The sequence below is a fragment of the Anas acuta genome, chromosome 1 (assembly GCF_963932015.1).
Source record: "Anas acuta chromosome 1, bAnaAcu1.1, whole genome shotgun sequence".
Lineage (NCBI taxonomy): Eukaryota > Metazoa > Chordata > Aves > Anseriformes > Anatidae > Anas > Anas acuta.
Window position 1 is genome coordinate 14907041 of NC_088979.1, and position 27632 is coordinate 14934672.

At 37.4% G+C, this 27632-nt stretch overlaps 1 protein-coding gene and 1 long non-coding RNA gene across 2 annotated transcripts; both read right to left on the minus strand.

The window, feature by feature from the left end:
• Positions 1-646: 646 nt before the first annotated feature.
• Positions 647-8369, minus strand: LOC137849917 (collagenase 3-like). The gene is made up of 10 exons (XM_068670083.1): positions 8208-8369; positions 7870-8111; positions 6689-6837; positions 6466-6591; positions 5471-5632; positions 4720-4837; positions 4039-4172; positions 3483-3642; positions 2612-2715; positions 647-1972 (listed from the first exon to the last, which is right to left on the minus strand). Exons 1-10 carry the CDS (start codon positions 8328-8330, stop codon positions 1872-1874), a joined length of 1419 nt encoding a protein of 472 aa, XP_068526184.1. The 5' UTR covers positions 8331-8369; the 3' UTR covers positions 647-1871.
• Positions 8370-15290: 6921 nt separating this feature from the next.
• Positions 15291-18154, minus strand: LOC137850070 (uncharacterized). Its single transcript, XR_011092235.1, has 3 exons — positions 16905-18154; positions 16472-16601; positions 15291-16201 (listed from the first exon to the last, which is right to left on the minus strand). It is a non-coding gene; the product is annotated as an uncharacterized lncRNA (long non-coding RNA).
• Positions 18155-27632: the final 9478 nt, after the last annotated feature.

Consider the following 27632-nt stretch of genomic DNA (forward strand, 5'->3'; position numbering starts at 1 on the left):
GGGAGATTTAGGTTAGAGGTTAGGAGGAACTTCTATACTGTGAGGGTGGTGAGGCCCTGGCACAGGTTGCCCAGAGAAGCTGTGGATGCCCCGTCCTTGGAGGTGTTCAAGACCAGGGTCGATGAGGTTTTGGGCAACCTAGTCTGGTGGGAGGTGTCCCTGCCCATGGCAGGGGTGTTGGAATGAGATGATCTTTAAAGCTCCTTCTGACCCAAGCCATTCTTTGATTCTATGATTTATGTGGCATAAATTACAAAATCAAACTCACCTAGCCTGTTGATTGGTAAACCTGGCAATTTATGTCTATTTAAAAACATTCAATATTAATGGGCTTTGCATGGTGGGCTGGCTGACTGACTGATTTGGGGGTTGGTTTTAAGGAGGAAGAAGAGGACAAGGTAATCAGATTGCATTAGTTATTAAAGTTTAAACTGCAAGCTAGTGTGGAACTGATTTTCATAGTATTTTGTTATCATTTGTGCTACTTTCTCTATCAATAAGGACTAATTTCAATTTAGCTCTTATTCTGTGAATTCAGTGGTTCTTTTGTATTTTCCCTTTTTATGACTTTTTCTCTGCTCTTCTTTTCAATAAAATTAATTTTCCTCTTTAAAAAAAAAAATATTACAAATGAAAAACAACAGAGTTTTAAGTAGAAGTGAAAATTTTAATGAATAAAATGCACAGGTTAAGCTTCCTGATTTCTTTAATCCGATAACTCTGTCTTGTTATATAACATACAGTGTAGGATCTCTTAACTGAAATCCTTTCACAATTGCATTCTGTTCCTCCAGTTTCTTTAATACTACTTTTTAAACTGAGAAATAACAACAGTCCCACATCATTTGCATTGAAAAACAAAACAAAACAAAACACCCTCCCCTCGCCCCCCCCCCAAACCTTACATGGTACTGAAACAACTGATATATTCATTTTTAACATTATAAACATTTTTAATGTTTGACACCCTTTCAGTATTATTTTGAATATTATAACTTGAATCTTCAGGTTCTCTGCTGGCACAGATAAGCATAACTTCTATAATTATCACTTGAACTACTTCAGTTTACACCAGCTGAAAACATGGGCTTTGTTTCCAGGTGTAGATTCATGAAAGGTTTCAACCTGTGTGATTCTCTTGGTACCACTACTTTCTATTTTCCCCAGTGCCATACTAACTGGTGATTTCTGTAGGGAATACTGTTCCCTTTTCCTGCTCTTTGGTCTGCTTTGAGATGACACCTCAATGTTTCCATATCTGCAGCTTCTTCCAAATACCATATGGGCATCTATTTCCATCTATTGATGTTCCCATTCAAATCATGATACATTCAAATACCTTTGAATTTTCTAACTTTAGTGTTGCAACCTAGTGTTATGCTGCTCAGGGCATCACCATGTAGTCCTGACTCACTCATTATGTGTCTGAATCCCCAGTACTTTAAAAATAATTTTACAAAGAGCTGGAGGGTTAGTTTTAAAAAGAAACACTCCAGAGATTATCAACTTGATGTCTTTAGAAATGCTAGAAGATTCTGAGAAGATGCCAGACATGCATAGGTTACTGGAAATTAGTAGTGCTTATGATCATGGAGGATGTATCCAGCATCTCATTTTAATGAGAGACAAACTTTATATGGTGTAATGCCCCCTTGAAATGCTTATAATTTCTCCTTCTTTCCTATTAAGTTAATTCAGTTCCAGACTGACATACAGCTATAGAATTCCATATATACAGTATACATTTGTTTGTAGGTATCCAGTGCATGTTCACAGAACCTTGCTTTCCTTTAATAAACCTATATGCCCATATTATTACTTCTATGTACTACAAACTGCTCTGCAGCCTGCAACATGTCATTCAACTGTAATCAGCACCAAAATATGGAGTTAGTGTGCAGGACACGGACAATTCTTTTGCTCCAGATGCTGTATTCAAACTGCAAAGATCCATTGAAGAGGTAGAGGTAACCTAAGGAAAAAGAAAATCAAAATTATTAACCCTGAAAAGCTGTTATATTAAATTTTTCCTTCAAAATAAAATTACCTCTTTTGCCTTAATGTTTCATAACTCTTGCAATATTTTTGTAAGAATGCAATATTTTAGTAATTAAAATGCTGAGGTAATTTTTCAAGAGTCTTCATTCCATTTGTATGATCTGGATCAGTGTTTTAAAATAAATAATTTTAAAATAAATAGTAGTGTCAAGCTCTGCATTTTATTGTTATACAACATTTTCTTAGGAAAACATTAACAGGAAAACCCTGGACTTGGAAACATTCCTGGAAAAATTGGCTCTGAATGATCTGGATTTGAAGAAATAGACCCATTATGATGCATCTGTATTATGCATATCACTTTAGGTTCCCTCAGCAAGGTCTCCTTTGGATTCTCAAATACGTATCTCCCCAGTTTATAAAAGCATCTTTGCCAGAGGGCAATTGAGATCAGAAGACAGATTCAGGCAAGAACAGAAGTGCTGATGTCAAAATAAATAAATAAATAAATAAATAAGTTCAAATTACAAATGACAGAACTTCCCACAGGTTGTTAATCTCAAGTTTCAGACATAACTAATTGTAATAAAGCCTTGTTAATCAGGCTATATACCATTTCTGTAATAGACTGCATCCACTCGGTCACCAATTCCTGCAAATTCTTCCTCTATCAGCCTGGGGTAGCCTGCTTCCATCAGCTCTGTCTCTTCATCATAACTACATTAAACATAAAAGAAAATAAAAATTCAGAGGTTTTAGACAGCCTTGGATTTGGTGTGTGCCCTTTGTATGCTTTGAAGTTATCTACATCAAGAGTAGCCAGCAGCCATTGGGTACCTTATGTCTAGTTCACTAATGAAACTCTGTGTAAAAACCAGGGCACCCTTACATCAGAAGTACAATCCCAATAATCACAAAACCAGTAAAGTTACATTTTTAGAAGTATGTAAGCTACATACGATAGGGAGGTGATTGTACTTGGACATATCAACACTGCAAGCCTACCCTAAGGCTGCTTGACACACAGGTTCTGGGAAGGGATGGTGACATCTTTCTTGATTATACAAATGACCTGGCTGTCAACCCCATTTCTGGCCAGGAAAAAATGGGCATCCTAGGGGGCGATAGACTTCTTGCTCTCACAGACCAGCACTAATATCCAGTTTGTGCCACACAAGTGACTCTTGGGAGCAAGATAGGAATTTTATCTAGGAGACATACAGACTCTCCTGCATCAGGGCAATTTGTTCCTCTCTCCTTTCTTTCACTCTTTTAGCTTGTACAGGCTCTGACTGCATATTTATATCATGAATGCGCATGCAAGACTTCTATTCTACACAGCTGTTGCACCTGCAGAAACAACAGACTGGCAACATTTGAGCCACAGTGAAGTGCTTGGTTTGAAACCCCCTGCTAATCTTTTGAATCTTCTGGACAGTTATGACTAAGGATGCTGAAAAGAAGCACCACTGTCTGCAGCTTACCTCCAGTACTTATTTCCAGTAAAAAAGAGAGTCTTGCCAGTGTCTTTAATATGGACAACTGCATCTATTCTTTTCATTTCTTTTGGGAATCCCATTTCATATATCTTTTTAGGAAAGCCTTCAACTATGTCATAGCCATTCATAGCCCAGACTTTCTTTCCTGAAAATAAGAACAAAGTATGTATTAGTCTTTCATAAAAAGGCTCAGCTTTGAGAGAAGGATAAAATGAGGATGACAGGGTCCTTATTTTCATAAAACTAACAGATTCTTAGGCCATGTACTCTGAGTGTATTGAACTATTTATGCTAAATTTAATCCTAGGCATCTGATCTTGCATACATGTGTTAATTTACTGAAAGTTGTGTAAGCTTGTATAGGGTGAAGCCAGCATTCACAGGTGGTCTTTTAAACAAGAAAGGCAGAATGTTATGTTCTTCCATCTATTACCTCTTTATCACTTACTGAATTTGACTAGATATATTTATATATATATATATACACATATATATATATATTATATTTTTTTTCTACATACAGTAAAATAAAAAACCTCACCTTTAAACATGAAGACAAGATCTTTGATGGGGTTTTCATAAGCTGCATCTATTTTGTTTGGAAGCTCTGGCCAAAATGATTTAATTAAAACCAGCTCTGCATCAACCATCTGAGGGTGCAGTCGCCAGAAAAACCTAGCTCAGAAAAAGAAAATATTGCACTTTTAGTGTCAAACTACAAAATAGCAGTATCCTCGATGTTCTATGCTAAAAATGAATTAATGGGGAATGACATTTTTCACAAAATACAATTTTCAATACATAGAGGCCTTGGTAAGACTTTCCTCACTCATCAAACTGCAGACCAATTCTGTCATTCACGTACTGTTATCATTTTGAAAGGCAAAGGTGAATCTTCAAAGTACAACTTCATTCAAATAAATGTTAGTAAATTTTTACATATTGAAGAATGCCCTGTGAAATGAAAAGTCTGTAAAAATGGGGTCAGCCTTTAGCTGCATCAGCTTCACTTCACATCATTGGACAGGCAAATCTGTAACTGCATTATAAATCCTGCCTAAAAAGATATGATGTAACCTCTTATAGGCATCTGTGTAGATATGGGATATATATATAATTTTTTAATTTATGTTTATTCAATCTAGTGAAAAACTGAAACAGCTCTTTCTCTTGCTCAAATTTTATCGAGTACTAACTATCCGTCATATAGCAATCTCATTACCTGTCCTTGAAGACCAGCATTTCTCCACGAAGCTCTGTTATTGCATCAAGTGATAATTCTGGATCACATTTCTCTGGTGTTTTAGGATGTTTTGGGTTCGGATCTCTGTCTCCAGCACCTGGAACCATGCAGTATGATAGGTTTAATTTTTTTTTTTTCCCTTTTCCTGGATCATAATATTAAATACGACATGGAAAAGTTCCCAAAAATTGTGATGAATACAAGCATAATGGGCAAACCATTTATATTGGGGAAAACAGTTTTCTCCTTCTCTCCTTTAGCCAAATATGTTAATGGACTTGGTAGTTCAGCCGTGTTTCAAAGATATTAAATTGACTTGCTTCTTTCTTTATCCTAAGTTTTGAAGGTCATCTAAAAGTTTTATTCTTTCCATGATGGAACACTGAAAAATCAATATTTGTTTCTCCCTTCTACTTCTCCTCGTTTCACCTTCTCTTATGAGGTAAAATGGTCAAAATAATCTATGAGCCCCTCACCACACCAAAGAGCTAGCAGCAGTCCACTGCAAAGTTATTTCAGTGTTATTTCTTTTTCCTCTGAACTATTAAATCTGAGCATCTTCTGCTCCTAAAGAATTCTGTACCTAAAGATTGGTTGCCAAGAATTCAGTGCTTAGGACTTAATCAGTCATGACTGTTGCTTGTGAACATCTGCAGCTCTTTAGAAACAGTGCAGTTCATCTGTAGCAGGTTATAATGACACCAGAAATAAATATATTGTGCAGACTTACCATAGAGCTCTTGGATCCCTTGCACATCATCATCAGGAAGCACAAAACCAGTTTTTCCAGTATATGTGTAAATTGGAAACATCAGAGCTCCAGGGTCTCTGGAGTGTTCGAGTCCCAGTGAATGACCAAATTCATGGGCAGCAACAAGAAACAGATTATACCCTATAACAAACCACAGTGAAAGTGAATTTATAACCCTGGATAAACAAAGTGGACTTAACTACTCAATTAACATTAACACTGTGCATTTAACATGTGAGATAATGAAGGAGATAATTGGAGAAATGGATGAGTGATGTATAATTGATTGTCTTTCTCCAGTGACTAAAAGTTTTGTTTTAATAAGGGCTCAATCAGTTGATTATCTCATAGCTGTTCTTCAAGCTAAATCTTATTTGACAATGGTGTTCTGTAGGCAGCTTTAGGTTCCTTGAAATTTCTTAGCAACACTGGAACAATCTACAGTGATCTACAGATCTTAGTCCCAGTAAAATCAAGAAAACTTTTGTTGGGAATTCACCTCCCGTGAAGAGTGTGTGTTGGTTTTGGTACTGCATTAATTAGTTTTGATGCCAGAAAGGTGACATAACACTTTGGAAAAAAAAAAGGTGACATAACACTTTGGAAAAAAAAAAATAAAAATATGTTCTATTAAAACTCTCTCCTGAATAGGTAAGATCAAGATTTTTCAAAGTGTATGTAGGTGACTTGCAGCTGAGAGAAGTATATGCTGTAAGTTTTAGTAAGGTCATTTCCAACTAACTTTTCAAGAAAAAAGAAAAAAACAACTCTACTTAGGATTTGTACATTTTAGAATTTACTGTAGGCTTATATTATATTCTCATTTATGACTGGGGTCGTAATCTTCCTATGAGTAGACAGTGAACATATTGGATAAAATATGGTAAACTGAAAAAACAAACCATTTACAAACATCAAAAGGTGGAAATTATTCATCTATCACTGTCTGAAATAATCTCAGGAACCTCTGTTACCTCTAGAATCATCTGACCAAGTTTCGTCATCATCAAAATGGGCGTCTCCTCCATAGTCTGGACCAGGGGGGAAGGCATGAGCCAGTAATCCAGAGGGTCCATCAAAGGGGTAAAAGTCACCATGTTCTATAAAACAACATTCAAACCAATGATATAAAGTATATTGCATCTTAATAAATTGGCAGCAATATAAATATAATGTAAAAAGAATTGGTTCTGTTACCTTTAGTCCCAAAGGAGATCATGATATCAGCTATGCCACTTCGTATTCTGGTGAAGTTAAGTGGTGTCACATCAGACCAAACTTTGAATGCTTTTTTGAAAGCTCTGTCTACTTCCGCACGTCTCAGATCTGAGGTGTAATTCATAATTCTGTCAAGAAGATTAGTATCTCCAGTTAAATTGTGTAGATTGAAGCAACTGCTTAATACACTTTTATCTGACTGTACACCTTATTAAAAAGTTTTGTTTCTTTCTTTCCTCTGTTCTTACCTCAAACCTAAGAGCTGGGCAGCTGCATATAATACTCTAAGAAATAAAAATAACCATTTCCATTGCAGTTATTCAGAGACACGTGAAATGATCCAACAGCTTTCTATAATAAATTTTATATGCACCAGTGGAGTTAGAAAATGACAGATTGGCATCAAATCAAACCATATCAGTAACTTAAAACTATTTTAATGCCATATAAAATATCTCAGGACTCTCACTTCCTGGAGGAACAAACATAACCCAAAGAACTTTCTGTAGTCTTGAATCACCAGTATTAAAGTAATTATTACCAGATACTGGACTGGTATCTCTGAAAGAGTTCAGTGATTTTATATTTGGAATCTGCTACCCAGCGCCAGCTGCCTGAGGACATGGTGTAGTGAGGGACTCATTTAACCAAGCAAAGATATCTACAACAGGGCTGTGAAACGGAAGAGGGACAAGGATCAGTCCCGTTTCTCACAGCCACATTACATGGACCATTTTGCATGCTTTGGGATAACCCTTCTTGAGCAGATTTGTCCAGGACAGGCCTAGGTGGAGCAGACAACAAGCTTGGTCCAAAACAGAGCCAAGAGCAATTAAGCTCTGCAAGCTCAGCCCCTACCCCTCTTTCATTTGGAACCATGGATGTGCCCAGAGTGTCTACATGGAGGCCAGCTCAGGAGTGAGTGGCTTACACCACACCAGATTTCTTATGTGAAAAAGTCCAATAAAAAAAAATTGTATTTACTTCAACAGACCATATGGTGGGTCTAGGGGACGTTCCCAAAAGTTTCCAAAAATTTCCAAAATTTTGTCATACTTGAACACACTCATCTCCCATCAACTTCATGTACTGAACAACCTATGGAACAAGCTACATGGAAAGAAGGAACAGTAATAACATTCAAAATGTCATGCATTTACCTGTATGTCAAATTTGTTTTTGACCACTTGAGTTTTCTAGGGAAAAAGTTATATTCTCCCACATCTGGGACACCACATCTTGGTTTCCGCATGAGCTCATATGTTTCTTCATCTAATTTTCCTGTCACCTCCAAGCCAAAAAAAGCCTGCATTTCTCGAAGTTTAGATGCCACTGTGTTGGCACTCTTCTTCATTATGCCAGTGGGATTCAGATGGAGATCATAGTGAGTCCTGAGGTAGCGCTAAGAAAGGAAAAAAAAGTAAGAAGCCTGATTTCCAAACAGCTGTAACTACAAAAGTATTTCTAAAAAATGTAAATTAATTATTTTATACTGTACCTCTGCAAACTGAAGGTCTTCCTCTGTGAATTCATGACTATCTTCAAGAGGAATAGGGATTGTCAGACAAAATGACAAACCCAGCAAGAAAAAGAAGACAGCTGAAAGCCTTGACTGCATCATGTTGGATTTGTGAAGTCTGAAGCCCTGATGTTTTAGAGAGCAGTTACCTTTACTTTTATAGTCTTACCCCAGTGAGTCACCACTTAGGGACAAGTTAGAACTTCCTTGTCACTGAAAGTAAACATGCTTAGATAACTACTTTTTCTTTCCTCCCCAGTGCTGTGGTTTAGGCATCTGTTGTCCCACTGAGGTCTCTGAAACAGTATCTTCACATAAACACAGTCTCAGAATATTTACTTGGGTTGTGGGAATAAATGGGCAGAAGAAAACAGCAATTTTTGATTATTTTGCAATAACGCACACTGGCTTATTTCTCCTCTCTGCGGGAGTGATTGCTACTATTCTACTATTTGATAGAAAATAGCAGAGTTTTACAAAATTTTAAGTAATTCTGCAACTTTTCAGTAGTTACACAGAAGCACTTCTATTTTTAATAAATGCTGCTTTGGCTGATGAGAAATAACATCATGGAGTTTATAATAGGACACCACATTTCCTTGCTTCTGTAAAGAAATATAACTCTAAAGCATTAATAATAATTTTACTTCAGGGATCCTTAAAGTGACTTTGTATCTATCTTTCAAATTAATTTACAGTTTGAGAAAAAAAAAAATAAAAATGAGAGATGTTAAATATCAGGAAATAGCTTTGAATATTTAAAAGTGTTTTTGATTAGTAGTAAAGCAGGTCATGTAAAGTGACTAGTTCATACAATCTACCTTCCTTAAAAACATGAATTTAATTTACTTCATGAAGGGAGAATAGCTGTAGATCAATGAGATGGCTACTGCTCTGAGAGAGGGAATTTAACAGCTATGGCAGGCAGGCAATGAATCTGTGTGTCTAGAATGACAGAAATATGTGATTTTGAGTTATGAGGTGGAAAATAGGATAAATATGGCATTATGACATACATGAGTATTACTATGCTTAAAAGTTCAGTGATGACTTCTGCCTTCCCAGGGTCACTCCAACCTTAGCTGCTACTAAGACTTGTATCGCAACATGTGCCCATGAGTGTGGATGCCAAGTGGAGGTCCTGTTCCATCTGAATTCACTCTCCTCTTTCGTGGAGGCTATTCTGGCATGGAAATCCTCAAGCAGCTTTCTGGTAGACATAGGTATACACTTTCTGGTACACACTACCCTGGAAATGACGTTGCCTTGATGACAAAACAGGAAACAGATAAAAATCAGTGTAGCTGACAGTTAAAAAGCTCAATTTGTTACTCAAACAGTATTAGGAACTATTTCCTGAGACTTTGTGAAGTTGTGAGCATCAACATATGTCAGAAATCTAATAAATAAAATGAAAAACTTTAAACTGCACAGTTAAAATTCTTGTGAACTTCAAATTCCCTGAAATTAGCTTTCTTTCATCTAAGGGAGAGTAATTGTATACCAGAATTTGTATATCACTGCCCTTTGCCAAGTTTTACTAAAAGTGTTTTACCCTTATACCACTTTTCTTTATCAACTGTGACATTGGGACCTTTGCTTCTGAAATACAAGAATTTAACTTAGAAGAAAATTGTTACTGTAAAAATGTGATCAGTCCATCGTTCTTTATGACAAAATGACCCCAAATTATTCCTAAGTGTTTTCAGGATTGCATTAATAAATATAGGTTAGCTAACTGGAAAAAAGGCAGCTTTTCTCAAAACAATTTCTTTTTAGATTTGTGTAAGAAGAGATGCATAAAGCTGGGCCTTTACCTATTATAAGACAATGAAACAAGCAAAACCACAGCCCAATGTTTTCAGCAGATTCTGCATAGGAGTAGAAAACATTCAAAGTGAAAAAATGTAAGGACTCTGTAATTATTTTGTTGCCCAGAGTAAACAAAAATTGTAAGACAGAAATTGATTTCTGAAACAAAGTGTAATGAGTCTTCTGTGCACGGACTGTTGCTGCATTGTGTTTTCTGCACATTGTTGATTCCTTTGGGAGCCTGCACCATGCAAATATACATGATCCAATATTTCTTGCACATTTTATTTCTATTGCTATTTAGAGTACACTAGTGGCAAGAGGCCCATATAGAGGCATAGATTTTGTTTGTTCCCTGTACACAAAATGAAGAGACACTGACAAAGCACTGTGCAAACAAGCATACTGAAGTGGCAGTGAAAATCAACAGTATTCTCCCTTTTCAGAAAAAGTATCACAGCCGTAGTGTGTGATTTCTTATTTTTTTTTCTTTAAGGGTAGACAAAAAACTTTGACAGAGTTGAGAACTAAGTACAGAACCCTGAATTTGCTCTGTGTTACTTTAGTGCATTGACCCTAAAGCCTTTTCTAGGAAGTGGAGATTTTAAAGTTGTCAAGGACATATGGCAACTTCAAAGCCTGCCAGTCTTGGGCAATGTAAGATATTCAAGTTATTGCTCAGGCTCAAGTGATGACACTGTCCGAGTTTAAAAATTAGGAAAAAAAAATGGAGCTAAAACTGTGAAGAGAGATGTAAATAGAGATAAAAGCAGTCAGCAGTAGCTCATAGACCTTGTGCTGACCCCACTGCAAACAAGCAAGCACAAAAAAGTTACATTTTGCTAACACTGAAACCCACAAAACTGCTGAATACTATGATTTCAATAAGCACTGCAAAATTTCTGCAGTCCTGGCGTCTTGTGGGTGTGGGTAAAGTTAGCTGGGCTGATGGTAATTTTCACAGGCACAGCAGAGACTGGAATAAGCACGCCGGTTTTTCCCCCCAAAGAAAAAAATGAATAAAGAGGAATGGGAGAAGTGGCAAAAAGAAATGAAGTACGTCAAACCAACATTAAAGTACTAATTATTTGAAAACAAAATTTGTGCCAACCATATATCTTCAACATGCATTTTGTGACCGCAGATAATTGAAAGGTGTCATGTTTTGATTTACACCCTGTGTTTGGTGCTCAAAATAGTACTGGGGAGCAAACCTGGTGAATGCTTTCTAACTCTGAAACAGCAGACACTTCACTCAAGACAAATAAACTAAAACAAATAAAGTCAATGGGTCAATTTGTTAATGTTTCTTACCACAAGTTGTATTCCAAATTGGAACATCTCCAGTGCCTAGGGTTACACCATCATGTTTAAATCAGCTTCCTCTGAGAAGAAGGAAGGCATTCTGAGATTCATGGTGCAGCTGGATAAATTAAGTCCCAGAGTGGTTAAAAACACATGCCCCAACTCTGCTTCTGCAGGTTTGACTCCATCTGCAGGATCTGTTACAAGAGGGGGCCAATGACATGGGCATGGCTTCCACAGGCAGGTCTTCAGCTGAGATGGCAAAGGATATTGCACCAGCCTGACTCCTTTTAAAATCAAACAGTGGCATCCCTCTGCCATTTACTGGCCAAAAGATGCAATTGGGGTGCTTGGGTGTGTTCAGCAGGGGCTAGCACCAGACGCAAAAAACATACACATTTTTGAAAAGGCAATGACTCTTGATCAAATGAGTCCCTGCAGACCCTGTGAACCACTTTGTCCTACAGAGGCTAATTATTTGGATGGGCTATCTTTCTGCTTGCCTTCATAGCAAAGCAACTTGCAACACAGCACCTGCCCAAGCTTGGCAGGACCTGGGTGCTGCCACCACACTGGGAGCTGCTGATCAGCAGCACCTTCTGTATTCATTAAGCTCCAGGGAAAGACTCAGCTGTAGAAGAAAAAAGAACTAAAATTAAAACAAACAAACAAACAAACAAAAAACACTAAATTTGGGTATTTCCTGGGTGCTGTGTCTCTAAACATTCATTGTAAATGATGAAAAGTTGGTCAATACACTTGCTAAACTTTAGAGAGCATTTCAGCTTTCTCTGAGGTAGGCACCTAGGGGTTGTAGTTGTTGACACAAACATACAATGTTGTTTGAAGGACAAACAGCTCTAGTCATTCCTTCACCATATCTGACAGTTTCATGCAAATATCTTGGGTTCCCTCCTGCATCTCAAATGCCACTGGATGCCTCTCTTGAAGGTGATGTGCTGACCCCTCACAGTTGGGCACTGCTGACTGTAATGACCCAACAGCCACCATCTGTAGAGGAGCCCCACCACGCAACACACACAGATATACACAACACAGGTGACTCATTCTGAACAAACAACTCCTGGCCTGTCAGAAACTCAACAGATATGGGAAATGGGCCCCAGAGAAGTGCAGGTACCCCAGTTAGCTACTCCATGCAAGGCAGTAGCTGCAAACTCCCCATGGTCAGACCATGCTCTGCTCCTCCTTACCACTCTGAGCACTCACCAGGACCACAGCTGCCATACAGTTCTGCTGGAATGTCAATTTTTGTACTTATGTAGTGGTATGTCACAAGGTACTGACCTGCTCAAGAACTGGTTCATTTGTTGTGCTTCTCACTGCAATCAGAATAGTGCTCCTGTATCCAAACTGCACTAACAGTTTGAGGAAGACACTTTTAGCAGTTGCTGTAATAGAATTTCATTGATTTTTGAAAGAAATAGATGGAACATTTTTAAAAAAAGAGATAATTATTTGAAGAATGACATCAGTCATTGTGTGCTAAGCTTGTAGAAATATTTTATTCTTTCATTGAGGTTACTTTATTTCTTTGTAAAATGTAGTACCTGGTTGTCCAAGTCCAATAAACTCTGACTGGTCTCTTTTGGATGTTCCACAAGTAGGGTTTAATGTTTAATACAAAGTTTACTTACTTGATTTTTTTTTTTTTTTTGTTACATGGAATTTTGATTTAGCACAGTGATGTAGCAATACACTCAAATCACAATAAATGATAGTTACAAAGTGCAATTACAAATTACAGTTACAGAGTACAATTGCAACATTCAGCTGAATCACAATACAAATGTGATCCTTATTACCAGTCTCTGTTATACACTCACTGTAATGCCACTGGGTGTCCACTGTTCCCATAAAGTAGTACATAGGCTGAAATCAGCTCACCCTTTGCTCTCTTCAGAGTTCTTTATTTTTTTATACTTGGTGTGGTGTTGAGCCACATACACAATCCTCATGCAGGTCTGGCTAACTCAGGAATACATTTTGCACTCTTCTGATTAATTCAGGGACAAACATTTACAAAGCTGGTTGATCCACTGAGTTAGCTGGCTGATCCGCTCAGCAGATGTAACCTCCAGTCCCATTTGCATTGGGAAAAGGTCAGATTTCTTTGCAACACCCCTCATTAGTTGTGCTCTGCATTCTTCCCTGACCTACACAAGCACATCACCTTTCCCCATCTCCTCTGAGCCTTCTTCCATTAAAGGGGTTCATTGACTGGTCACACCAATGTGCAAGTACAAAATATCCTGTTATTCCTATTGCTAGTAGACTGCAAGAAAGCAATATTTTTTTTTCTCTAGCTAACATAATTTTGCTCCTAATGGGAAGGAACTGGTTAACAATAAAAATAATGGAAAATAAAAACCCAGTAATCCAGTTCAAAAGTAAAATCTTAATTTCTATATTTGTCTTTTTGAGACATCCAACGCCTTATATTTCTATTTTTAAAATCCTACTGTTTACATTTGCTAACACTAAATCTATTCAAAGACTACCTCTATAGCACTGTGGGTCTCTGACATTCATAATTAGATCTTGGTTAAGTTTGATGTATTTTATTCCTTGTGTCAACGAAGAAATGCATATAATATATAATTAAAACATTTTAATTTTAGTTCTTCCATCATGGCAAAATATTTTCCCTGTCTGTAAACTGTTTTAGTAACATGTAACTTTATTCTCAAACCTTAAAAAATCCACTATGTATGGATAACTACTGTTCATAGAAATTCACAGTTAGTTGTAGGTGTAGTATAAATCAGCAGTACAAAAAAACAAATGGCTTGATGATTTATTTATATAGTGTTCCAACAGTTACTTCTAAAAGTTTGGACAACCAGGGTTTAAATAAATTGTTTGAATGAAACAGATATTTCACAGGATTGATGTCCAAGTGGAGTTTGAACTTCAATTTTGTGAATTCTATACCATCAGGAAGGACAGATGGCTCTTTTAGAAATATGAAATTAAAAATGTAATATACTCTGAAAGGTTTTGGTTCAGGCAACGTTTTTGTAAAATTGGAGATAGCAGCCTAGCAGAACCACACACGTCCTTCTGTCTCCACAAGGTCTTTTCCCTGATGTGTGTTAACACATTTACTATCAATAATGAGGACTTCCTATGATTTCTGACTCAGCTTTCTACTGATTGGTAATTAAGAAGAGCACTGTACCTTCTGTACCTCCCATGTAATAACAAACTAGAACAACAACAAGCATTACTGAATAGATACTGGTATTTCAAACCAATGCTGCTTCTTGCACTTAACCCCGTGGACAACTTTGTCATCCTAGGTACTGTAAGAAGAAATGTCACAGAGGAAGAGGGCAGGTAATTATGTGGATTTTGAGGAGGGGAGAGAAACCCTCTCTTTAGTGCCAGTTAAAAATATGAAAGATGTGGCTGCTGTTCACAAAATGATAATATATGCTGACTGAGGTATTACAAAACTCTTTTCAGATCCATCAGTCATTAAAAGTACAGCCTAGTTGAACCATATTCTTGATGCCTGTTCTTTTTCCAAGTCAATACCCAATTTCCACCTGAACATTTATCTCAGATTTCTGTTCAAGATCAAAGCCTCCCATATATACAAGCAAATAATTCAACATAATGTGAAATGAATGGGAAAAAATAAATTGAAAATAAGAAAAAGAGGTAGCATCACAAATGCTAAGGACTGTTGCTTGTCCTCCACAGAAGTGTATAAAGACCCTCTTTAAGCGAAGCTTACTGTACATTTTTGATTTGTAAGCAGTTTTAGGAGCAAACCATACATTTTAAAAACACTTACAAAAGGAAGTATGATTTTTACAGCCCTGGCTTTCGCTTGCCAACCACACTCATGTTTATACAGCTGGGCTTGTTAAAAAGCACTTTCTCAAAATTTGCAAAAGCTATTGCAAAAGATATTGCAAAAGCTCTTGAGAAGAAGGGAGGAAAACTAGATGTCTGATGCATACAGTTTTATAGGAAGTGCTACTGGCAAATGGTGAGGTCAAAATTATGGTTTGAATTACTAGTAAAATTACTGAAAGGGGGGTTAAGGAAATTCTTAGTGCTACCTAACAAAGTGCAGTTTTCCACTGTAATGGAGAGCAGCACAGAAATAAACATCCCATTTTTATACTACAAAGAAGCACAATGTAAAGGTTTTGGTACATGTAATTAAAAATTCATCCCCCCCATATGGTCTGAGTTTAGGGGAGGCCACCAAGATGGTGAGAGGCATATTCAAGTTCCATACATCACAGAATTTTGTGTATGAATTACTCTTGGTGTTTTGCTGCATCTGAAGTCAGAAAAAGATGGGTTTGAAAAAAAAAAAAAAAAAAAAAAAGGTTCCCAAATAGCTTCCCAAATGTTGGCTGGCATTCAAAATCTATCTTTAGTGGACTCTCCTGTAGTTTACACTGTGTTTTTCAATTGTTAAAATTTATTGATTCATATTTTCATGATATTAGTGGATCTTCTGTAACTGTGAAATACTGGTCAGAACCTGATATAGAAAAAGTAACCAACCAACATGGCTTGCAAATGCAAATGAAATTTAATGTGATTCAGACTTAACTTCTCTAGATAAGTAATTTTAATAATTCAAACATACTTTATTAGCCTATCCACTGTCATAACATACCTTGCATACTACAGTGCTCTATACAGATAATGTTACCAGCATTTTCAGCGATTATTACAGATCTCCTCATTCCTTCTTCTGGCATTCTCTGTCATTCTGCCCCTTTTACCCCAGCTTCTGTTGTATAGATGGCCTCCTGTATTCACTTGCACAAAAAGATAACAGATTCTATTCCTCTTTTTCACAAGACCTACAGATAAGGTAATACAAACACATGATGACCAGCATTCAACAGCAAATACATGGGATGAGGAAAAGATGATGAAGTTTTCTCCCACAGAGTCTCTGGTAAAAAGTTCTCAATTTTCCTGATTAAAGTCATGCAGCTTTAAACACTAAACATTTTGAACAAGGTAGTTGTGGGAAGAAATTAGGATGAAAGAGATGAATTTCTACAGCATCTTTTAGCAGGCCTTAGAAATTATTTTTTTTTCCATGTGTCTCTGTTCTGAGAAGTTACCTGCTGAAAAGTTCCAGTCATGTTCTTCCTAGCTCTGGACTTCAACTTTTTTTTCCTGTACCAGCAAATACCAAAAAGTGGCATATTTCACTTGTTCATCTCTCCTCAGTAGGCAGCACTCTCTCATTCACTGCAGTGATAAAGAGCATCTGCCATTAATTCACACTGGTTACTGAGGTTAAGGGATTATAGAAAAGTAAAATTAGAAATACATCAGTTAACAGAAGATTTGCCAAGGCTGTGACATTTATCACAAATATTTGTTCATATTGATGCTGAAATACCACAATGTCATTGTCAGAGAGACCATGTCAGTGTTACACTATGTGGAGGTTACACAGATGCTCAACGAAGAGCCAAATTTATAAGAGCAATCAAATGGAAGCTGCAAAACTGTAAAGGCAAATGAATTAGGGAAAGTAGCTCAGCTTACATTTGTGAGTAGACAAAGAAGGAGCTTTCAGCTTTCTAATCTGGCACTCCCATCTTCCTTTCCTTAAGATACCTCCTTTTCACTGCTCCTCCAGACTTACATTTTCCTGGCCAGCAGCAGGATCAGCAGCAGCTGCGAGGGTGGGTGTATTCCCACCCTCTGCCATTGCTTTGGGTCCGGGCCCCAACCCTTCTCTCAAAGCAAATTTGCACTCATGTTAAAGTACAACCATCCTCTAAAATATTTCTCTTGGCAGGCATAAAGACCATTCTGGTACTGAAAGAGGTCTCACCAGGTTTCTCACTTGTGTGTGTGTAGACACCTGTGTTGTGTCACGTATAATGGAATAACTGCAGTGTTTCTTTTTTATGTCTTCCTGTGGTGGTTTTACCTTCTAGGCAGCTGAACTCTACCACAACCGCTTTCTCACTCTTACTCCTCAGAAAAAGAGGGGAAGGAGGAAAGAAAACAAACAACTCATGGGTTGAGATAAGGATAAAGGGAAAATAATTATTAAGGTAAAATTATTATTAAGGGAAAATTAAATAATTTGGCAGAATTTGGGGCAGAAGCCATTGAGATTTCTCTGGTGATCGGAGTCAGAAACATACTTCTCAGACCAGTCCCTAGTGTACAGTTTTATGAAAGGCAGTATACTTAATTGCTCCAAGCCTTACTTTAGCATTGCTGTAGAAAGATAGTTGAACACATCTTACATATATGTTACTATTTTCTATTGGATGAATTCAGTACTTCTCAGATATACACACAATTTTGCACTGATTTCTTTTTAAATCTAGATCAGATAGGCCATCTGCACAAACCCTTGTGGTAGAGGGGATCTGATGTTACATTGCTCTGCAAAATTTCCCTTCAAATTGTCTGGGATCAGATAGGCTGCAGACTGAAATCTAGGATTTAAATCTTTCACTATCAAGCTTTCACCCATAAGTGGAAATAGCTTACCTGAAAGATGGTAAGAAATCCTTGGGCATAAAGACTTCTCATCTGATTGTCTCAGAGGAGACCATGTAAGACAGAAGTAAATTTATGAGATTCTTCCTTCCTTCATCTCACAGAATGACAGAATGGCTGAAGCTGGAATAGACCTCTGGAATTCATCTGGTCCAATCCCCTGTTCAAGCAGGGACACCTAGAGCACCTTGTCCACCATCATGTCCAGAGGTTTTTTGAAGATCTCCAAGTAGGAGACTGTACAACCTCTTCAGGCAACATGTGCCAGTGCTCTGTCATCTGCACAGCAAAAGAAATGTTTCCTGATATTCAGACAGAACCTCAAGTGTTCCAGTTTGGGCCCATTGCCTCTTGTCCAAGCACTGGGCACCACTGAGAAGAGCCTGGCTCTGTCCACATTGCGCCCTCCCTTTGGATATTTGCATACATTGATAAGAACCCCTCTCAGCCTTCTGGAAGGTGAAGAGTCGGTCCCAGCTCTCTCAGCCTTCCCTCACAGCAGAAATGCTCCAGTCCCTTCATAGTTTCTATTGCCTTTTGTTGGACTCTCTCCAGTATGTCCATGTCCCTCTTGTACTTGGGAGCCTGGAACCAGACAGTACTCCAGGTGTGGCCTCATCAGTGTTGAATAATCTCATTATGGAGCTTCTTATTTCACAGTGTTCAAGTACTATTAAAAAAGTTATGTAAGTTGTTTACTTCATTCCTTCTTGCTCTCTGACACTTTTTGTTTGTCTATATGTTTGTATGTTTTTTTTAGAATGTTTGCCAAATATATGGATAAACATGCTTCTTTTTTATTGTCAATACATGCAGAAACATTATATATCAATCCAGAATTAGTTTTCAGCTAGATACATGTTGTAATCTGCAATTTCCCAAGATGTAAAGTAACCATTAAATTCTTTGTACTCTTCTTATGCCCAATAAGATAAGCAAGTACTTCTCCTCCTACAAAGCACCAGAAGAAAACAAAACTCAGACTGATATTTTTCCCTTGCTGAAAACATTTCTAGTTGTAAGTCAATACCTGTATAAGGAATCTTACAAAATTTACACATGTAAAACACATAAGGAAAATACAGCTCAGAAGTAATTGCTCTTTCTAGAGTATTTAAAACATCACAGCAACAAAAACTAGTTTGTTACAGACATTAGATTCATGTTCTTTAATTTCCTGTAGTCCATTACAGTTGACTTCCATGTAAACTTTATCTGTCTGAAGATTGCATACAGTGGCTTATTGAGTTTATTTAATTGTCCTAATGAATATTAAATACGAAGGCAGTATATTTATTACCTAAGGACTGAGCTAAATCAGTCAGAAGGCTTTATCTAAGATCTAGTACAGATGTCTAGTTTTTGCTCATCTCTGTAGTACATTCAGGCATCTCACAAACACTAGGCATATTAAACAGCTGCTTCTAATCACTACTACTGTGATAACTACATATACATCCTGAGACGTGCTTACCACTCAATGACTTTTACCAGCAATTAACCTCCCAGTTAAGGCTCAGAGCTGTTCAATCACTGTAAATTTCCTACTGTCTTTCCTAGCACTTGAGGACACCTGAACAGTAGGCTAGAGACTACTGGAAGTCATCAGCACATACTTCCAGGTGAAGCATGGTTCAGTTTACTGGAAGTCTTAGAAAAATAATTAAATGTTTCATGTGTAAGAGAAGAATACAGACAAAATGTAAGCAATCTCATAAATGAGACTTCCTGTACTATGGTTCATACTTGCAGATTCATAAACATAAAAAAGTTTACTAAGATGACACAAGGCTTAAGTCAGAATAGATTCTGAGTAGCAAGTTTGTAGACTTCCTAAAATGGTTAGAACACCTTCTCTTAACCAGGTCTTCTGTTGAAATTGATCATGATACCAGAAGGACCACAAGACAGTCAGGAAAATGTTTTAGAAAGATTTCAAGTTGTATCATTCTCAAGTTTCAGTACTGTCTAGTTTGTTTAGTCACTTTTTGCTAGTGTGTGGTATATTATATAAGCAGGATATAAAATACCTTTCTGAAATTCTGTCAGAATATTTCAAGTTAATAAAAAACCTGGAGCTATATGTCTTTTGGTTCCCCAGGTATATAAAATGAAAATTCCTAAATGAAAGCAAACTATGACAAATGTTCACTGGAAGTTTCATAGAGCTTATGAGTTTTGTTTTGTTATTGCTTTATTTATTTTCAGTGAAAAATAATTTATAAAACATGTTCCAAAATGACATGGAAAATTCTAACTATACAAAATATATCTACTATTATCAAATAAAAAGCCTATTTAAATTCCAAGCTTGGATAAATGGTTCCAAATAAGGCTTGCATATTTTTATTTTCTTTTAGTCCTGGATGAGGAAAGAGTAACAGTGTAACCTTTCAGCTTTGTTTTAAAAACAGCAAAATATTAAGAAACATCGATATTTTCTCCAAAGATTGCTTTTCTATAAAGAATTATTTGAAGCTATTCAACTAACTCTACATTAAACATTTTTCTACTTGTGTTTAGGAAGTGTCATAATTTAACTTCTGACTTGCTCCTGGACTGAAAGACCAGTGTTGTTTCTGTGCGGTATTAATCCAGTTGATTCTCAGGAACTGAAAGTCTTCCAACTGAAGAGGACTTTGCAACATGACAGATCTTGTTTAAAGTGAATAACTTTTGGTTATTAGAGAATTTGAATAGGAAATATAATTTCAAATCCATGTAGTTAGCAAAGTAGGAATTTGAGTCTGGGTTCACCCAGACCCCAGAATACCCATGTTGCTGTAGAATCATAGAATCATTTAGGTTGGAAAAGACATTTAAGATCATCAGGTTCAACCATCATCCTAACACTGCCAAGTCCACCACTAAACCATCTCCCTAAGTGCCCTACTCACACATTGCTTAAAAGCTGTCAGGAATGGTGACTCCATCACCTCCCTGAGAACCCTGTTCCAATGCATAACTGTTCTTCCTTGAAGAAATTCTACCTGATATCCAATCTAAACCTGCCCTGGTGCAATTTGAGGCCCATCTCCTCCTGTCCTATCACTTGCCACCTGAGAAAAGAGACTGACACCCACCTCACTACAACCTCCTTTCAGGTAGTCATAGGAAGCAATGTCTCCCTTCAGCCTCCTTTTCTCAAGATTAAACAACTCTAGTTCCCTCAGCTGTTTCTCATCTGTCTTGTTTTCTAGTCCCTTCACCAGCTTCATTTCTCTTCTCTGAATGCATTCCAGCAACTCAGTACCTTTCTTGTATGAGGGGCCCAAAACTGAACACAGTACTTGAAATGCAGTCACACCACTGACAACTACAGAGGGACAATCATTTCCCTGGTGCTGCTGGCCAGACTATTTCTGATGTAAGCCAGGGTGTTATCAGATTTCTTAGCCACCTAGGCACACTGCTGGCTCATCTTCAGCCAGCTGTTGACCAGCACTCCCAGGTACTTTTCTACTGGGACGCTTTCCAGCCACTCTTCCTCAAGCCTGTATTGTTGCATACAGTTGTGTCCCAAGTGCAGCACCTGGCACTTACCCTTGCTGAATGCCTTACAAGTGGACATGGACCATTGATCCAGCCTATCCAGATCCCTCTGCAAAACCTTCCTAAACTCAAGCAGATCAACACCCCTTTCCACCTTGGTATCATCTACAAACTTACTGAAGGTGCACTTGATCCCCTCATCAAGACCACTGATAAAAATATTAAACAAAACTGGCCCCAGTACTGTGCTCTGGGAAGCACCACTTGTGACCAGCTGGCAGCCAGGATTAACTCCATTCACAGTGAGCCTTTGGGCCTGGCCATCCAGCCAGTTTTTTTACCCAGTGAACAATAATTGATCCAAGGAATGAGTAGCCAGTTTCTCCAGGAGAACACTGTGAGAAACAGCATCAAATGCTTTGCTAAAATCCAAGTAAATAAGTCCTTTCCCTTGTCCACTAAGTGAGTCATCTGATCATAGAAGGAGATCAGGTTAGTAAAGGGATGTACCAAAGGGATGAATCTGTTCATCCTACCTTTGGTTGTGTGAAAGTAAATTAATTCAGTTTTTGACTCTACTTCCTGGAGCACCTAATTCCCAAAGCACAAAACCCTGATTGTACAATTAAGTACAGATACTTTTATTTAGTTTTGATGAATTGCTTCAGTTTCTCCATTTAACATATAAATGCATAACTGATCAATCCAGCTCAGTATTCTGTCACTTAGCAATGGTAATAGGAGATTACATCTAGGGAGAATATGAGCCTGATGAGTTTTTGACTGATGCTGTCTGCTTTAACAATATTCTGATAGCAAGCTCCAGACCAGATATTCACTTACCACTCTGCAAGAGATGTTTTCATTTCTGTGTCTTAAACCAGACTCCTACAAGCCTTTCTGAATGCCCCATAGTTAGAATACTGTACAGTTTTGAACACAACAGCTTTGCATTCAGCTTATGATTCACCTTCAAGATTTTGCAGATCTTAATTACACCAAGTTCTTGATCTCATATTCTCCAAATTCCTCATTTGGTAGGTGGTCCATTCATTTAATCATTTTAATTTCCCTTCTGGTTACTTTCTTCAATGTCATTACATTGTCACACATAAGGAGAACAAAACTGGAGAACTCAAGAACTGGACACAAGAATGTGTCCAAAATGAGTCCAGACACATTCCAAAGGACATGTCCAGTGGCAAAACTATGCCCTTCATTGTGTTCTCAGCACTTATCCTGATGATGCTTTGTTGACTTCTTTTGACTGCCAGAGCATGTTGACCCAGTGGTTTCTGATTTATTCTTGTAGAGTTCACTTTTGCTCTTATACTGCAACTTTACCTTTCAAATACAAAAGACAGAAAGAATGTTACTTACAGAAATAAATCTGACATGATTTTAGATTTTTGCTACCACTGTCTTAGTGTTACCAAAAAAAAAAAAAACAAAAAAAAACAAAAAAACAAACAAACAAAAAAAAACACCAACTCTAGAAGTGCATACTGTCCTCTAACATTATCAAAACACAAGGATTGTATTACCTTCTTGTGCAATTTTAGTTGCACTGCTTCATTGTCATTTACAGGAAAAGAATAAATAACAGGAAGATCAATTTCCCATTCAAAGCTGACATGACAAAAAAAATGTGGCTAAGTGAAGTGTAACTTAAATTATAGGATATATGATGTGCTGTGCAGCAGATAAATGTGTGTGTGTTTTTTTTCTTTTTTTTTTTTTTCTTTTTCTCAAAGCTGTGTGAATAACTGATTTCCATGTTCAGTCAGAAGGAAGAAAAAAAAAAAGAATGATTTTATTTGAAAGTTTTTGTATTTGTCTTTCTTGTCAGTGAATAAAGGACTTAACTTAACACCTTTCAAGTATTTTTAATGAGAGCTAAGGTCTAAACAAAACCAGTTTAAAACATATCGTTTGCATTAGCAAACATAGCTATCAGGTGCAGGGAATTGATCCTCCCCTCTTCTATTTGACCCTAGTGAGAGCATATCTGAAATTTGGTCCAGTTTGGGCCTCCCTAGTAAATAGAAAAGAGTATGAAGATGGTCAGGGGTTGGAGCACAGGACATACAAGGAAAGGCTGAGAAAGCTGTTTTTTTTTTTGTTGTTGTTGTTTTTGTTTATTTGTGTGTTTGTTTTTACAGCTGGGTTTCTTACAGCATTGGTGGGTAGGGAAAGAGCAACTGATGTCTTCTACCTGGACTTGTGCAAAGCATTTAACACAATCTCCCCCAGTATCCTGGTATCTGAGTTAGGGAGATATGGATTTGATGGATGGATTGCTTGGTGGGTAAGGAATTGGCTGGATGGTGGCACTCAAAAGGTTGGGGTCAATGGCTCAATGTCCAGGTGGAGATCAGTAACAAGTGGTGTTCCTCAGGGGTCAGAATTGGGAGCAGTACTATTAAACATCTTTGTTGGTAACAGGGACAGTGAAATTGAGTACACTCTCAGCAAGTTTGTGAATGACACCAAGCTGTGTGATGTAATCAACATGCTGGAGGGAAGGGATGCTATCCAGAGGGACCTGGACAGGCTCTGCAAACTTCATGAGGTTCAATAAGGCCAAGTGCAAGGTCCTGTACCTGCGTCAGGGCAATACCAAGCACAAATTCAGGCTTGATGGATAATGGATTGAGAGCAGAGCTGAGGAGAAGGACATTGAGGTGTTGGTTGATGAGAACCTCAACATGAGCCAGCAAAGTGAGCTTGCAGCCCAGAAAGTCAGCCACATCATGGGCTGCATCAAAAGCAGTGTGGACAGCAGAATGAAGGAGGTGATTTTCCCTTTCTTCTCTGCTCTTGTGAGACCTCACCTGGAGTACTGCATTCAGTTCTGGGGCACCCAACATAAGAAAGACTTATTGGAATGAGTCCAGAGGAGTGCATGAGGGTGCTCAGTGGGCTGGAGCACCTCTCTTATGAAGGCAGTTTGAGGGAGTTGAGGTTTTTCAGCCTGGAGCAGAGGAGGCTCAAGGGAGACCATAAAGTGGGCCTACAGGAAAGATGGGGAGAGACTTTAACAGAGAGTGTAGGGATAGGACAGAGAGTAACAGTCTTAAACTAAAAGAGGGTAGACATTAGGAAGAAATTCTTAATTATGAGAATGGTGAGGCACTGGAAGAGACTGCCCAGAGAAGCTGTGAATGCCCCATCCCTGGAGGTGTTCAAGACTGGGTTGGATGGGACTTTAAGCATCTTGGTCTAGTGGAAGGTATCCCTGCACATGTCAGGGGTGTTGGAACTAGGTGATCTTTAAGGTCCTTTCCTACTCACACTCATTTGATGATTGTATGATTTCTCATCCTGGAGAAAAAAAGGTGAAGGGGAGACCTTAATGCTATCTACAGCTACCTGACGAGAAAATGCAAAGAATATGGAGACATAATCTTCTTTGAAATGCACAGAGATAACAAAAGAGGCAATGAGCACAAATTAGAATATGGGAAATTCTTGTTAGATATTAGAAACATTTCTTTTTCTTGAGTGAAGTCAAATATTTGAACAGGCTGCCCAGAGAGGTTTCAAATCTTCATCCTGGGAGATGTTCAAGATTTGAATGGGGTCAAGTCCCTAGCAGTATAGGCTAATTAAAATTGTATTGAATGATGGGTTACACTTTGATCTCTGGAGGTCTCTTCTAACCTAAATTAAGTTATGTTTCTGTGATTGATTGGTAAGATGGATGTTATCAACCTAGTAGGTCATTGCAAGGTCTTTCAGAAGGAATCTAAGTCTTTTAAGACCTGAGATGGTGAGAATGCAGTGCACTGCACTTCCTTTGCTGATTTTTGTGGTCCTAATCTGAATTATGTTTCTTCTGCCCACTTCCAGTTCATGAACATTTTCAGGTGCACTGGAACTGTATCTTCCAGTGAACAAAATATTTACCTAAAAATTTGTTTATCTCTGAGTTTTCTTGGATTTGACAGTAATGAACAAGAAAAAAAAAGTGAACATTTGTCTTCTAGATTCAAAGTGCTTCACAAGCATTAATTAATTAATCCTCACACATATATTTATGTTACCTAACTAAGCAGTTTTTCTTGCAGTGTACATAGTAATATTGAGACAGATTGGTCCCAGATTTAAGTAATCTGTTAATTTCAGTACACTTATTTCTAGTAGTTTTTTAAACACCTCATTTTAGTCCTCAAATTCATGCCAGTGAAAATAGAAAGGTATCTGCATAAAGGAGGAACATAAAAATATTAGTGAAATCACCAAGCAATGTTAATTTACAGATCAGTAATATCAGCAAACACGTTAAATATAGTCACAGATTTGAAAGACCAACTTTCTCGATTTTATCTTTCAATATTTCTCATGCACTACGCTTAACTGAAGTTTTTAATTTAATTCTTCAGACAATCTGATAGAATAGTATCTACTGCTAATTGTTTCCCAATCCAATCTCTATATAATCACAGTGTATTGGTATCTCAGCTCCAACCAAATAACAAGTTGACCACCCAAAATAGATTTACTATTGGTAGGTTTCTCTGTTTAAATTCTATGCCAGACACTCTATTGATTCATAGAGTGAGTGAGTGAACACCATATTTATGAGAGATGTCTGGAAAAATAAAATGAATTGTTACATTGCCAAGCCTAATAACAAACTGTACAGGAATAATTTTTACCATGCCCACTTTAACCTAAGAGAATTGAAACTAATCTCCTGTGATTTGATAAGATTCAATTGATGGTTATTGACTTAAGTCTATGACTCAAGCCTGAGGCTGAAAGTCAGACAGTATTTTTAGATTATTAAAAAACTGTGAGACAATTGAGACAGGGAACTCCCCTGTCTTGTTTACCTAAGCAATGAAGAGTAAGGTATTTTGCAGACTTTTGAAAACAGAGGTCTTTTCTGTGAGTCATGAGTGGATTTTCCACAACTGTTAATAAATAATTACTAGAAGAATGATAGCAAACTGCAGAACTCTTAAATGAACTACATACCAAAGAAGGCTCAAATTAAACTCTTCAAAGTTCAGTCTTTTTGAAGCAATACAGAACTAAACTTTGCCCAGATACAACAGTGTGTTGGCATTTTTTCACCTCAAATCCTTTAGCCAAGTGATCCATTTGACATGATGTTACTTTATGCTTCAGTCTGCTTTATCAAGTCTTTGTAGATAGGCAGTGCTCTAAACAACTTCTAAATCTCTTGCAAAGAGTCAATAAACAGTTTTAAAAGATGTATCTGAAATATATAATTAATTTATTCATATTAGTATTTTCAAACAACTTATATTGGACATATATGTCCAATAAAATGCAATCAACTTTCCTGCTGTTTACCAGAATTGGTGTAGAGTGCTAGGACTTTGTAACTCAAATAATTTTGTGATTAAATAAAAGGTGTATTTCCAAACACAGTCCTACAAAGACAGCATTCCCAATATATATGTATTGGAATATATAGATATATATTCAGGACTATCTTGTTAAGAATGTTGGATCCCTCTCTCATTGATACTGGTTCTCTGAACCAGTCCATACAGACACTGAAAATGTGTCATAGGGAAAATTCTGCTCAGTTAGCACAAAATACTCTCTCTCTGTCTCTCTTTTTTTTTTTTTTTCTCTTGGAACATACTGTTTATGGAAAACATTTTCTGTTTCTACAACATGCTCTCAGTGCTCTTACTCTTATCCAAACAATCTAATTCACAGGTGAGACAACAGAATTAACATTCTTTGCTGATACCAATGAAGCTACAGATACGTTGATTTCTCTGAGTAGCTGCCAAGTATCAGGAGCAACTTGTTAAAAAAGCTTGAGTATTGTCTGACTCAGACTGAAACCAAACCAATCCAGACCAAAGCAAAGTCCTCACAAGTGGTAACTTTACTTGTCAGTCAGATTTATAGAGCAGGCTGTTAGATTCCAGTGTGATGACCCATATCTTGACTAACAAGGGCCAGTCTTCCAGTATCAAAATACTGAGCCTGTACAGATCTAGGTTATAACAAGATGCTAGAACAAATCCACCTACAGTTAGACAAAGAGTACATAATATACCCTGAAATTATGTTTTTCAACTCAACCTGAGTTCATTAAATTTTCAACAGAGGTATCCGTAAAAGGAGGTCAATCCTGTTTTCTTACTAAGAAAAGCCAATAACCCAAGAGATGCGATGTAAAGCTGCATGCTAAACTTGGATTTCAAAATAAATACATTTGTTGGAGTGTTCCCCTTGATACCTCGCTTGTATTCGTTGCAGAAAGACCAT

What these genes read in the sequence shown, in the direction of transcription:
- LOC137849917 (XM_068670083.1), bottom strand. Translation starts at nt 8,330, where the DNA reads ATGATGCAGTCAAGGCTTTCAGCTGTCTTCTTTTTCTTGCTGGGTTTG. An exon ending in GATCTCCTTTGGGACTAAAG is followed by an intron (nt 6,592 to 6,688) that starts GTAACAGAACCA and finishes GTTGTTTTATAG; the next exon opens with AACATGGTGACTTTTACCCC. An exon ending in ATGCTGGTCTTCAAGGACAG is followed by an intron (nt 4,173 to 4,719) that starts GTAATGAGATTG and finishes TTTCTGAGCTAG; the next exon opens with GTTTTTCTGGCGACTGCACC.